This window comes from Echinops telfairi, unplaced genomic scaffold, assembly GCF_000313985.2.
Source record: "Echinops telfairi isolate 266 unplaced genomic scaffold, ASM31398v2 ScPeMD7_655;HRSCAF=1070, whole genome shotgun sequence".
Taxonomy (NCBI): Eukaryota; Metazoa; Chordata; class Mammalia; order Afrosoricida; family Tenrecidae; genus Echinops; species Echinops telfairi.
Genome location: NW_022104553.1, coordinates 10523457 through 10535451, shown reverse-complemented (window position 1 = coordinate 10535451; position 11995 = coordinate 10523457). Strand labels below are relative to the sequence as shown.

Below are 11995 nucleotides of genomic sequence, written 5' to 3'. Positions count from 1 at the left end.
CCCCCAAGGGCCTACCTGTGGCTCCTGACCAACGGGGGCTTGGACGGCAGCCGGGTTTAAGCCAGGGGTAGAGAGAGGCCGAAGGCAGGCATGGGTAGGTCCAGAGGGGTGGGGTGCGGCCGGCTTGTGACCCCCACCCCACCCCCTGGGCGGTGACATTGGGAAAAAGATATCTTGAGCCTTGCCCCTGAACCAGGAGCCACCATGTTGGTCATCCCCCCCGGACTGAGCGAGGAGGAGGAGGCCCTACAGAAGAAATTCAGCAAACTCAAGAAAAAGGTGAGCGTGGCCCTGCTTTGCACAGACGACGGTGTGAAGGACCCGTGGGGTGAAAGGGGGGGCGGCGGCACCTTCCGGATCCCACCTGGAGAGGTGGCACCTCAAGCGGAGCTGCGGGAGAGCTTGGCTGCCCTAGGGACCTCGCTGCCCCCGGGTCTGCAATCTGCTAAGGAGTTGTCTGTCCAGCCTGCCCATGGCTTTCAGCAGCCGCTGGGCACCCGTGGCCCCCAAGCTGAGTTTGTCCAGTTCTGCATACTCAGAGTAGAGTATCTTTATTCTACGGTCATTTTTATTCTACGGTCGCTCCTCGTCATGGGCTTTCCAAAGAAGGCCGCCACCGGCCTGTCATTGACATTTGCCAGGTCTTCTTGATTCTTCGGGTACTTTCCGTCATTTAAGCCTTTCCTGTAATTTTCTAGATTTGATCTTTGCCAATACTTACCTAGGCGATGGTGGCATTCTTTCAACAACTCTCTTAGTCCTTTTTTCTTTTTTCAGTTTAACATACGGTACTTCTTTACTCCAACCCAAAGGATCCGTTGGAAATATAAAACACTTACCTCTCCCCCCACACACACCTCAAAATCCAGAATGCCTTCTTGTCTGTAGAACATAGTCCCAAAGCCTTAACTTGACTTCTCTTTCCGGCTAAACAGCTAGCTCGCCAGTCCCCAAAGCACAGTTCTCTGAAGTGTTATCGCTGTATCTTTTCCATTCTGTGTTCTTTGTCTGAAATGCAGGCTGCGCCTTTCTCTGTGTTGAGTAGACTCTACCAAGAACCCAGTGGGCCAGCTCTTCCACAGCCTTATATAAAACTGTGCTTGTCCTTCACGACAAGTACCTGGGGTGGACAGACTTGGCAATTCGGCTCAGTCGTTGTATTTCAGTTTATAAGCTTCTTGAGGGAAAGGAATACGTCATACATCTGCATCGCCTTCTTGCAGCCATAGTGGATTCTCATGAGCCTTTCGGGGACTGAGCGGACAAAGTCCCCCCAAGAGGGCCACGTAAGCTGATAGAGGCTTGCAGCTCAGTCAGATCCTGGGGCTGCCCGTGCATACACTCCCCATCTCCAACTTCAGAAAGCCTCTGGGTTACATTGTCGATGATCTTGGGGGGTGGGCTGGCATAAGTGAAAGGCAGGACTTTCTTTCTCTGGGCACAGCTCCAGGGGGCACCCTTTGTATCACGCCTTCTGAGGAGATTACCCCAGCCGTGATGTGCCCAGGGCCCTTGGGAGAGAACCTGGCCAGGGACCGGCCCTCACCAACTCCTCTCAACTTTGTCCCCAGAAAAAGGCCTTGATGGCGCTGAAGAAGCAAAGCAGCAGCAGCTCAGCCAGCCAGGGCGGCGTCAAGCGCTGTGAGTGCCGGGGAGGGAGGCGGACGAGCCGGAAGCGGGTAGCCTGGGGCTGACTGAGACACAGCCTGGCCAACGCCATGCCCTCTCCCCCCACCGCCCCAGCCCTGTCCGAGCAGCCGGTGGTCGATACCGCCACGGCCACCGAGCAGGCAAAGCAGCTGGTGAAGTCGGGGGCCATCAGTGCCATCAGGGCCGAGACCAAGAACTCGGGCTTCAAACGTTCTCGGACGCTGGAGGGGAAGTTGAAGGTCAGCACGGGCAGAGCCGTTGCGGGGGACCCTGGACTTCAGAGGGCTGTCCTCTGGGCTGAGACTGAGCTGCGTGTAGGGGGAAACACTGTCCGCTCAAACGTGGGCGGATTGCTTTGTTGTTCGGAGCCCTTTACAAAAGACGCTAGAGGGTCCCTAAGTTCCCACTCACTGTAACACAGGCTGTGACTCCAGTCCACCCTGACAGCTGGAGCCAACTGAATATGCCATTCGGTTCAGGAAAGGTGTAGGTCTATGCCAAACGCAGGACCGTGCACGTAGTCGGTGATGACGTCACAGCATTGAAAACTGAGAAGCAGGAAGCCAAGAGGAGAGAGCGTGGGTAGAGGACTACCCTGTCGTGTGACTGGGTGGTTTGCTCCCACTGAGGTAGGTCTCTGCCGCACCCCCCCTCCCCAGGACCCTGAGAAGGGGCCGGCCCCCACCTTCCAGCCGTTCCAGAGGAGTGTGTCTGCGGATGACGACCCACAGGAGGTAATGGCTCCCGTCCTTTGTCCCTGGGAAGCTGGGGGTCAAGGAAGGGGAGAGACCCAGGCTAGCAGCTCAGGATTATTTCAACTACCGTCCTTTGGGGCTCTCTTTCAGACACCCCGACGTCCTCAGAGGAAATCTCTGTACGAGAGGTTAGTGAGTGCGGTCCCGCTTGGCAGGGGGTGTTGCCTGGTGGAGGGACAGTCACCTTCTGACTGCCCGCCTCTCCCCAGCTTTGTGTCGTCCAGTGACCGGCTGTGGGAGCTGGCGCCGGATGGGGAGGAGCCCGAGGGCCCAGGGGCTGGTGACGGCCCCCCTCGGAGCTTTGACTGGGGCTATGAAGAACGGGGTGGTGCCCGCTCGTCCACCTCCCCGCCCCGGAGTCACAGCCGGGACCGCAGTCGGGAGCGGAACCGGGACCGGGACCGAGAACGGGATCGAGACCGAGAGCGCGATCGCGATCGAGAGCGGGACCGAGACCGGGACCGGGACCGAGAGGGCCCTTTCCGCAGTGAGTGGTCTGGCCTGGAGGGGGAGGGAACCGCAGCCAGGCTGGAGCTAGGCCCTGGGGGAGTGTCAAGGGAGGGTGGGGTGGGCGGCTTCTACCTCCTGACGGATTCCTGGTGCCATAGGGTCGGACTCGTTCCCCGAGTGCCGGGCCCCTCGAAAGGGGAATACCCTGTACGTGTACGGAGAAGACATGACGCCCACCCTCCTCCACGGGGCCTTCTCACCCTTCGGAAACATCATCGACCTCTCCATGGACCCACCCAGAAAGTAAGGGTGGGGCCGGGGAAGCGGCTGGGTCCTGGGGGCAGCTCGCTCGCCTGTGTCAGGGAGCCCTGCATGTGGTGGTCCGAGCCCTCTGCTGACCCTGCTCTCTCTCCTCCCAGCTGTGCCTTCATCACCTACGAAAAGATGGAGTCCGCCGACGAGGCCGTGGCTGAGGTCGGCACTTCCCAGCTCCGTGCTCTGCACCTTTCCTACCGTCTTGGTGTTTGCTCCCTAGCCCACCGAGAACCAGGAGGGAGCTAGTTCCTCTGGACAATGAAAGCCCTGCCTTCTCTCCAGGAAAGCGTCCTATTCTCAGACCCCCTCCTCGCTCCGCTCGAGGATAGCAGCTCCCGGGGGCTCGCCTTTGGTTTGTCTGTAACACGCCCTCTGTCCCGTTGCCCTTCTGCCCTAGCTTAATGGGACCCAGGTGCAGTCCGTCCAGCTCAAAGTCAACATCGCCCGCAAGCAGCCCATGCTGGACGCCGCCACGGGCAAGTCTGTTTGGGGCTCCCTCGGTAAGAGCGGGACCTTCCCTCCTCCTCCTCTCTCTCTTCCTCCCGGCTCGCCCCTCTTCTTCGTTCCCTCGCTTGGTCCAGAATTCCTAGAGGTGCCAGAGGTGTGCCTTGGCAGAGGCAGTGGGCCTGGGCCAGGCTCTCTCTGTCAGTTAGAGGTAGGGGAGGCGACTCCTGAGGGGATGGCGAGAAGGGGCTCCTGAGTCCGGCTGGTAAGGATCGGGGTCCACAGCGTGGCCTGCAGCGGCTTCCTACGCATTTGAAGCCTCGGATCGGAGCACAGCGTGAGGCGAGGGGTGGCAGTGTCTTGGGCAGAGTGCTCTCTGAAAGCATGGCGGCAAACCAGGAGTCAGTGTCGATGGGGCCGTGACCCTGAGCCAGGGTTGTGGTTGGAATATGCTAAAAGAGCTGTGCTCCTCACATCCCACGTGTCCCCAGCGGGCCTGACATGTTCACTCGATGGATGGGTGCAAGGAGGAATACAGGAAGGGTCAGAGGGCTGGGCGACGGAAGCATGTACAGGACATAGCTTTGAGGGGCAGGGCCAAGGTGTGAAGGGCCAAGAATGGCTCCTGGGCCCAGGGAAGAGGAGGGGCCAGTGAAGTGGTGGGTGCGGAATCCTTGGAGATGAGAGAAGAGGGGACGTGTAGGTGCAGGCGGACGAAGAGAGGGAAGAGCGGCTAGAGACCCCAGGGAGGGTGTGGATCGCCACACTGCACCCCGGATCCACTGCTGTGACGGGACCGGGAGTGTCTCTCTGCGGGAAGCAACCTTTTCTCCCAAAGGGAAGGGGCTTCCCTCAGGAAGCTCAGAACACCTGATTGTACCGGTGACCGGAACCGGATCTGACCAAATGTATCAACAAAGGGCCACAAGGTTTTCTGGGTCTTTTTAATTTTTCACGTGCGGACTGAAAGTTGGTGAGTTCGCGTGGTTCACACGTCTCAACAAGGATAAATCATTTCGGGTTGTTCGAGAAACAGCGCATTCTTGACAGGAGCCCCAGGGCCCCAGTAACATCTTTGGCTCCTTGGCCCCAGGGGGCTCGGGGCAGATGGGGCCGCCCTGGCCACCAAGGGCAGCATACAAACTAGAGTTGCAAGGGTCATTGAGGTGGTCCTGCTCTGGGCCTGTGGCCTGATGGTGATCTTCCCCTTCTAACGGCCCCTCTCCTCCCTCCCTAGCTGTCCATAACAGCCCTAAGGGTTGCCACCGGGACAAGAGGACCCAGATCACCTACAACGATGACGTCTACGAGGGGAGCCTCGACGATGACTTCTAGGGATGGATTCCTTGTGCCTCAAATGCCCCGATGCCGGTCTCAGTAAACACTGAGGTGGAAGCTCCCTCAGCCTCTGGTTTTTCAGCACTTGGGAGGAGGGCAGGGCACACCTTTAAAAATGGCTGTCGGGGTTCATTTCCGTTGTCACACACAGCTAACGTGCATTCCCCGCTCCTGTGCCCCCAAAGGACCTGGAACCACAGGTGTTGTCATAGCGGCTTTAATGACATCCCAGGCCTCGCCTCGTTCCCGGAGGGAACCCCTTAGAGAAAGCCTAGATCCTCATCCTGGAGTTTCTCCTTGAGCCAGGGCAGCACATGGAAGAGGTTGATGTGGAAGTCCCGGGCGTAGGCAGGGATCTGCTTCTGCTGGCGCTTCTGCTTTTGTTGCTGGTCCGCGCAGACGTCCACTACACCCCAGCTGATCACACCAACCTGGAGAAGGGAAGGAAGGGAGGCCGTGCCCCCTCAGGCGTTCCCTCCTGAGCTCAGGAAGAAGCACAGCCCCCACCAGCGTGCTCCTGAGCGGCCATCGGAGGATCAGACCAGGAAAGCAGCGCGGTCCTGCCTTCCCTGGCACACGGGCAGCCAGGGCCCAGAAGCAGCCAGCCCAAGAAGGGCCCCTAAGGCGAGGCAGGCATTTTCCACCCCTGCCCCCTCCCCCCCAAGTCTCATGCATTGAACCTCCTTGTTTTGGGGGGTGGGGGTGGCAGTGATGACCACTTCCCTTCCCACCCCCACCCCCCACCAAGAAGGAAACTCACTTGAATGAAGCGGCTCTTCTTGTGAACGATCAGCGGGCCACCGGAATCCCCTGCAGGGGAAGAGAGACTGTAGGGAGAGGGCTCTTGGGCCCCAGGACCTCGCGGCACAACCAGAGCAGTCTCTCACCTTTGCAAGTGTTGGGGTCGGCGTAGGGTTCTGAACCTCCAGTGCAGAGGAATCGGGGGGTGACCACCTCAGAGAAGTCCTTGACTTTGCTGTAACCTTTGGCATTCAGAGCGTCTCTTTCGCAACTGGCTTTCTGTAGGGGGGAAGGAAGGAGGGGTGAGGTGAGCCAGGCTGGGCTTAGGAAGGATTTAGAACCCAGATAGAGGACCTCTTCAGGATCCCCCGCTGCTCCTTACCGATTCCCCGTTCTTGATGATCACCTCCTTCCGAGCCAACACCGTCTTCCTCTGATCTTTGCTGGTCTCCTCAGACACAAACAGAGCTCCCACGTTCTTCACCGGAAGCAGCACTTCCTCTGGATGAGTGAGCATGGGGGTCACCCCCGGCCCTCCTCCCCCGGTGTTCCTACACTGCTTTTGTCACGGAACAGAGGCCCTGAAGCAGTCTTTCCTAGAGCCTAGCTGAGCACCATCTCCCCCCTTCCCGCCCCCCCTTCATCTCAGACACTTCTCGCGCCCCTCTCCCGGAGCCAGTCTTACTGTGTTGTTGGCAAGTGGCTGACAGAGGGAGCCTCAGTGCCCGCGTGGTGCCCTCTGTGCAGGGCAGGCAGATGGGCCTGTTGAGAGAGGGGAGACTCAAGGGCTGCCGATCCCCGACCGTCCGTCGTCCCTCAGCTCGACCTTTCGCAGCCTCTTTAGGCATCCAGGTTCTCCCACCTGAGAGTCTGGCTGAACTTGAGCTTCACCTTGAGTTTGACCAAGGCCACGTCGTAGTCGTAAAATTCTGGAATGCCTTCCGCCTTTTTCCCATTGATGTTGTAGTTGGGGTGGAAGAGCACCTGCTCCACCTCCAAGTCCTGCTTCCTCCCGGCTGAGGTAGGAAGAGAGTGGGTACTCCGGGATCGCCCACCCCTCTGCGACCCCCACCTCACCCCATCCAGGTCCTCCTCATCCCTGCTGATGTGCACCGAGGTGCTACGTTGGCGCGTGGGGGAGTGTGAGGTCTTCAGGGGAGCCCAGGCTCCCATTGACTGCATCCTTACCCGCATCCTTAGCAATGCTGGCCTTGATGGAGTGGGCCTCATCCTCCACAGTGAAGCAGTGGGCTGCTGTCAGCACAAAGTACTCGGACACCACAGCCCCCATGCAGTTTTCTACGCCCTGCCCAGGGCGCTGGGGACGACAGGGGGGAGGGAAGACCCGACTGCTGCGGAAGGCCACACTCCAGCAGGAACAGTCCGCTGTGTGCCTTCCTTTCCCCTCCCCGCCATCTCCCCTGACCTCCCCTCCCACAGGTCCCCAGCCTGGGCTGATGCACTTACAACAACGGAGAGCTTGATGTGCCAGGGCTGCTTGTGGGCGTCGGTGGCCTCTTTGTGCTCCCAGACCATGCCACAGAGACTCAGCGTCTGACTTTCATCTGGCAGGAAAGGGGGGAGGGGGCACGTGGTCAAAGTGGGGACACTCGATTCCCAAGTGGCAACCGCCGTTTGGGGAGGAACTCATATCTGTCGGGACCAATGGCAGGCAGATTTGTTTCTCTGGATCAGGAGGCAAGGGGCCACTGTAAGCACAAGAACTTGGGCCTCTTTTCAGACCCAACTCTCCCTAGTTGGTTGTCCTTTGGCCTCTATTCCATGTGCTGTGGGACAGATCTCCGAAGTTGCCCAGAGCGCTGTGATTCTACGGTCAGGAAATGGGAGACTGCCAGCAGAGGGGAGTGACCGAAGAAGAAGGTCTGGCAGACTGCTGGGGTCTCCAAGGCAACAAAGTGAGTGAGCGCGGGCCGGAGGGATGGAGACGCCCTGGTCATCTGCCCTCAGGCTCGGCCTACCGATCATCTTGTAGAAAACATCCTCCAGGTGTTCCATGTCCTTGACCTTGAACACGTGTTGCTCCTTATCTTTCTTGGACGCCAACGCATTGATGTTTGTTTGGTCCACGAGGGGCCCGATCCCAAACACATAGACATCTGGGGAGCGAGGGGGACAGAGACGGGGTCATTCACGCGGCTGTGAGGACAAGGGCCTGGGAAGCAGGGTGCTGGGCTCCGGGGGCTTCGCTCACCCAGGTAGTCCTCCCGTGGGTTTTTGCGGTCCCTGCCAATGTCCAGCAAGTACCGGATGTCATTGATGATGCTGACTGGGTTCCCGCCCATGTTGTGTAGGCCTGGGGAAGAAAGGGGTGTTGTGGGGCGGGAGGCAGGGAGTCTGGAAGAAGTCACTGAACACGGGCAGTGGCGTGACTGGCTGGGTGGGTTGGGCAGGGGACGGAGGAAGGATCACAGGGGAGCTCAGCATTTCGGTCCAGCGTTGAGAGTCTCAGCATGATTCCAGTGTAGGACTATAAGCACGGGGACGTGCAGGGGCCAGAAAGCGGGGAATCTAGGTCCCGGAGGGAAGTGTCCGCTAACCATCCGTCATGAGGAGGATGATGTGGCGGGTGCGGTTCCAGCCTTCAGGGCGTGCGCTCTCTTTCCAGCTCATCATGTTGTACACCTCCAGGAGGGCCTTCTTGGTGTTGGTCCCTGACTTCGCTTTGTGGTCTGTGCAGAGGGACAGACACCATAGCCTCGCGTGGTCTTCCACACCTTCCTTGAGCCCCCGGGGGCCTCCCATCTTTAGTGGTCCTCTCAACCCTTAGCGGGTTCCCACCAGCTCTCCACCCACTGTCCCCTCCTAGTCTCCCTCTGACTACTGAATGGCCCTCTCTGCCCCAACCCCTCGGGGACACTACCCATCCGACCGAAACGCTGAGTCCGCTTGACTTCAGAGTGGCCCTCGTCCCCCCTCTGCCCTGACGCCCTGAGCGCTGACCGTCGTAGTTGATTCTGTGCAGCTGCTGCAGGACCCAGTCCGCATCACTGCTCATGGGATTGGACACTTTGATGAGCACGTTGGTGTCCGTGGCATATGTCAACAGACCGTATTTTGGCTTCACCCCATAACTTGCAATCTGCGGGGGAGGATAACAAGAGGTCACCGGCATTGGAATGAGAATCTAGGCTCGGGAGAAACCAACAACCTTGTCCAGGGAGGTCATCGCAAGAGAGACGCAGGGTCTGGCTGGTCGCCCTGGGGGTCACGGCAGAGTCTGAGTTCAAAGGGAGAGCGGGGCGAGGAAAGTCAAGCACTGCCATCGGGTGGATGCCAACTCCTAGTGACCCTAGAGGACAGGTTGGAACTGCCCCTGGGGGTTTCCTGAGACTGTCCCTCCTTATAGGGTGGAAAGCCTCGTCTTTCTCCCAAGGAATGGCTGGTGGTTTGGAATCACTGGCCTTGCAGGGAGCAGCCCAACGGGTCACTGCCGCGTCACCAGGGCTCCTGAGTAAAAGGCGAGGAGGACAGACTGGCACCTGAGGGTGTTCGGGGAGGCTGGGGCCCCAGGGAGCGCGCTATGGAAGGAAGGGTAGCGAGGCCTCGGGAGAAAGGGCCGGCTGTCGACTTGCGGACAGCCGACCATGGAAGATGCTGCAGACACCCAGGAGGTAGCCGTGAGCTGCAGTCAGCCCGGTGGTAGGTGGCTAGGGATTCCCCAGGGAAGCGGAAGCGCCACCTTCTCAATGAGGCTGCTGAGACATCTCTTGGCCCCCGTGAAGTTGCTGGCTCCGATGCTGTCCGAGCCGTCCAGCACCATGTAGATGTTCATGGAGCCAGAAGGGTCCAGGACAATCTTCCGTTTCTGCTGTTCTCCTGGGTGCCCCAAGAGAGAGAGTCAGGCTCGCCAGACCCAGTTTGGCCCCTTCTCCCCCAGGTCCCAGCCCTGCCTCCCCTCCTCCGTCTCCAACCTGGGCCGTGGCCGTCCTCAGCATTAGCTCCTTCTATGGCTTCTGTGAGGGACGATAGGAAGGCTTCGGCCACCTCTTCAGGGGTGTCGTACATGAAGGAGTCTGAGGAGAGGTCAGGAAGCAGAGCAGTGCTCTAGGAGGGTCAGGGACACAGTGCCCAGAGAGACCCAGGGTTCCCGCACGTAGAATCCCCAGAAGTGCGAAATGTGCCACGGAGAATTTTGCCTGAAGTCACTGATTGGAGGGAGGTGAGGGGATAAGACAGTCCTCAGGTGGACATTAGCACGGGAGAACGGAATCGGACCCAGGGACACAGGTCAAGGGTCACCTTGGCAGGAAGGCTCTGTGCCACTCCAAGAGCCACCTTCCAGACACGTGCGCCGCTGGGAGCCACGCAGGTTGAGCCCCCGGCTGCACTGGTAGGTGACGCTGTCTTCAAGGCGGTATTGGCTGCCCACCTTGCGTGTGCCAATGGGGATGCCCGGGTTGGGACAATACCCCGCTGCAGAAGGAAAGACAAGGAGGTGAGGCCCCACGCCTGCGGGCTGGAGAGCGGTCATTTGGGTGTCAGCGCCTTGGGGTGGAGGGGTGTCAGGGAAGGGGAGCCTTCTTACCTCCATTGTCACAGATGGCAGTCTGTCCACTCCACCGGCCAGTGACCTGGCAGGTACGGTTGGCAGAGCCCTTGAGGGAGTAGCCATCATAACACTGAAAAGTGATCTCGTCGCTCAAGTTGTAGTAGGGGGCCCGGGGCCAGAACTCCCCGTTCTCAAAGGCCTGTGGCCTTGGGCACCGAATTGCTTTGGGGGGGCAGACAGGAAGAAATCAGAGACCGAAGGGGCTGCCCTTTAGGGGGTCCCTTCTGGTCTTGGGATCCCTGTCACTGAAAAGAAGTGCCTTCCTGGACCATCAGGGGCAGCAACTGCCTTCCTCTGACCCTCAACCAAGGTGGGCTCCAGCTGCTCCCCCCTCCCCTGCGTGGGCCTTTAAGTGCTAGGGTTACCTGGCACAGGGCAACACAGGAAACAAAGACTGTCTCATTGACTCCAGTCCACAGGGACCCCATGTAAGTAAGGGGTCTGAGGGTAGAAATCGGTCCTAGATCAGAGAGCCTCACCTTTCTCCTGGGGACCAGCTAGTGGATTTGAACCACCAGCCTTGTAGTTAGCAGCCACCAGGGATCCTTGGCATAGGGTACCCAAAAAACCAAGCTCACCGCCATCGAGGCAATTCTGACTCGCAGTAACCGTATAGGACAGGATAGACCTGCCCCAAGACTGTGGCTCTTTATGGGAGGAGAAAGCTTTGTCTCTCCAGAGGAGCTAGCTGGTGGTTTTGAACTGCTGACCTTGTGGCTAGCAGCCCAATGCGTAACCACTACATCACCAGGACTCCTTAACATGTTTGCCCCTCTGATGCTCCACCCCCACCCCCTAAAACAGCTCCCATGCCTGCTCAGCCCAGCTTGTCAAGCAACCTGGTCTCAACAAAGCTCTAAGCCCATACAGTCAGTGAGCCCCGGCCTTGGCCTCCCCCTGCTCCGGCCCTCCGGCCCTCCAACCTCTGCACTCTGCACTCTGGACAATCTTTTTGTCTTGAGTCTGCAGGGCGCTCCAGGACCTCGTGGAGGGTCTGCAGGTGCGTGTCTGCACAGGGTACGGGTAGAAGCCAGAGGGACACAGGTATTCCAGTGTGTGGCCCTTCTGGAGGAGTTGAAAGGAGCCTCCTGTGATCCGGATGCCCTCCAGGGAGCAGGGACTTTGGTCCTGGGACGCAGGCAATGGAGTCGTGCTCACACCTGAAGAAAAAGGAGGATCAGTTCTGCGTGCCTCAGACACACATGCACACACACGTGCGCACACACACCAAACACGCACAACACACCAAACACACACACAGCCAGGCCAAGGTTGAGGAGGGGTGCCGGGCAGCAAAAGGGGCTAGCGATCATCACTTACCTGCAGACCAGAGGCCCAGGACCAGGGGGATTAGGGAGAGTGGGGCGCTGAGCATCCGCCCCATGGCGATGGAAGACAGGAGAGAGTTACCTACCGGGCGGGGGGCCCGGGGCCTTTGCTGCGGGTGTTTGTTCAGTGTCTGCACTGCTTGGGTACTCACCCTTCCCTGCCCCCAGGAACCCCCAGCCTTTTATGCAAGAGCCTCTGGCACCTGCTGGCCACCCTGCCCGCCCCACCCACATCACTTTCCGGAATGTCCAAGGGGGAGGGCCCTGCTGAGCAGTCAGCCAAGGAAATAGAAAGTGCACGGTCCCCACCCTTCACTGGCCAACCTGCAGAATGCCCCGGCCCACCCCACCCCCAACTGCTTTCCAGCAAGCCCACACCACTCCCTGCAGGACCAGGAATAAGG

At 59.3% G+C, this 11995-nt stretch overlaps 2 protein-coding genes across 2 annotated transcripts; one reads left to right on the top strand and one right to left on the bottom strand.

The window, feature by feature from the left end:
- The first annotated feature begins 37 nt into the window (after positions 1-37).
- On the top strand, positions 38-5013 carry NELFE (negative elongation factor complex member E). The gene is made up of 11 exons (XM_004711805.4): positions 38-94; positions 197-279; positions 1572-1641; positions 1744-1889; positions 2310-2384; positions 2496-2533; positions 2615-2892; positions 3014-3158; positions 3275-3329; positions 3568-3670; positions 4852-5013. The coding sequence occupies exons 1-11, from the start codon at positions 91-93 to the stop codon at positions 4947-4949; spliced, it is 1095 nt and encodes a 364-aa protein (XP_004711862.2). The 5' UTR covers positions 38-90; the 3' UTR covers positions 4950-5013.
- Positions 5014-5153: 140 nt separating this feature from the next.
- Positions 5154-11743, bottom strand: CFB (complement factor B). The gene is made up of 18 exons (XM_004711717.2): positions 11584-11743; positions 11187-11423; positions 10240-10425; positions 9954-10127; positions 9626-9727; positions 9394-9530; positions 8655-8793; positions 8252-8383; positions 7906-8007; positions 7673-7810; positions 7161-7258; positions 6882-7011; positions 6556-6709; positions 6379-6455; positions 6076-6194; positions 5840-5972; positions 5713-5762; positions 5154-5383 (listed from the first exon to the last, which is right to left on the bottom strand). The coding sequence occupies exons 1-18, from the start codon at positions 11645-11647 to the stop codon at positions 5213-5215; spliced, it is 2343 nt and encodes a 780-aa protein (XP_004711774.1). The 5' UTR covers positions 11648-11743; the 3' UTR covers positions 5154-5212.
- Between the last annotated feature and the right edge of the window lie 252 nt (positions 11744-11995).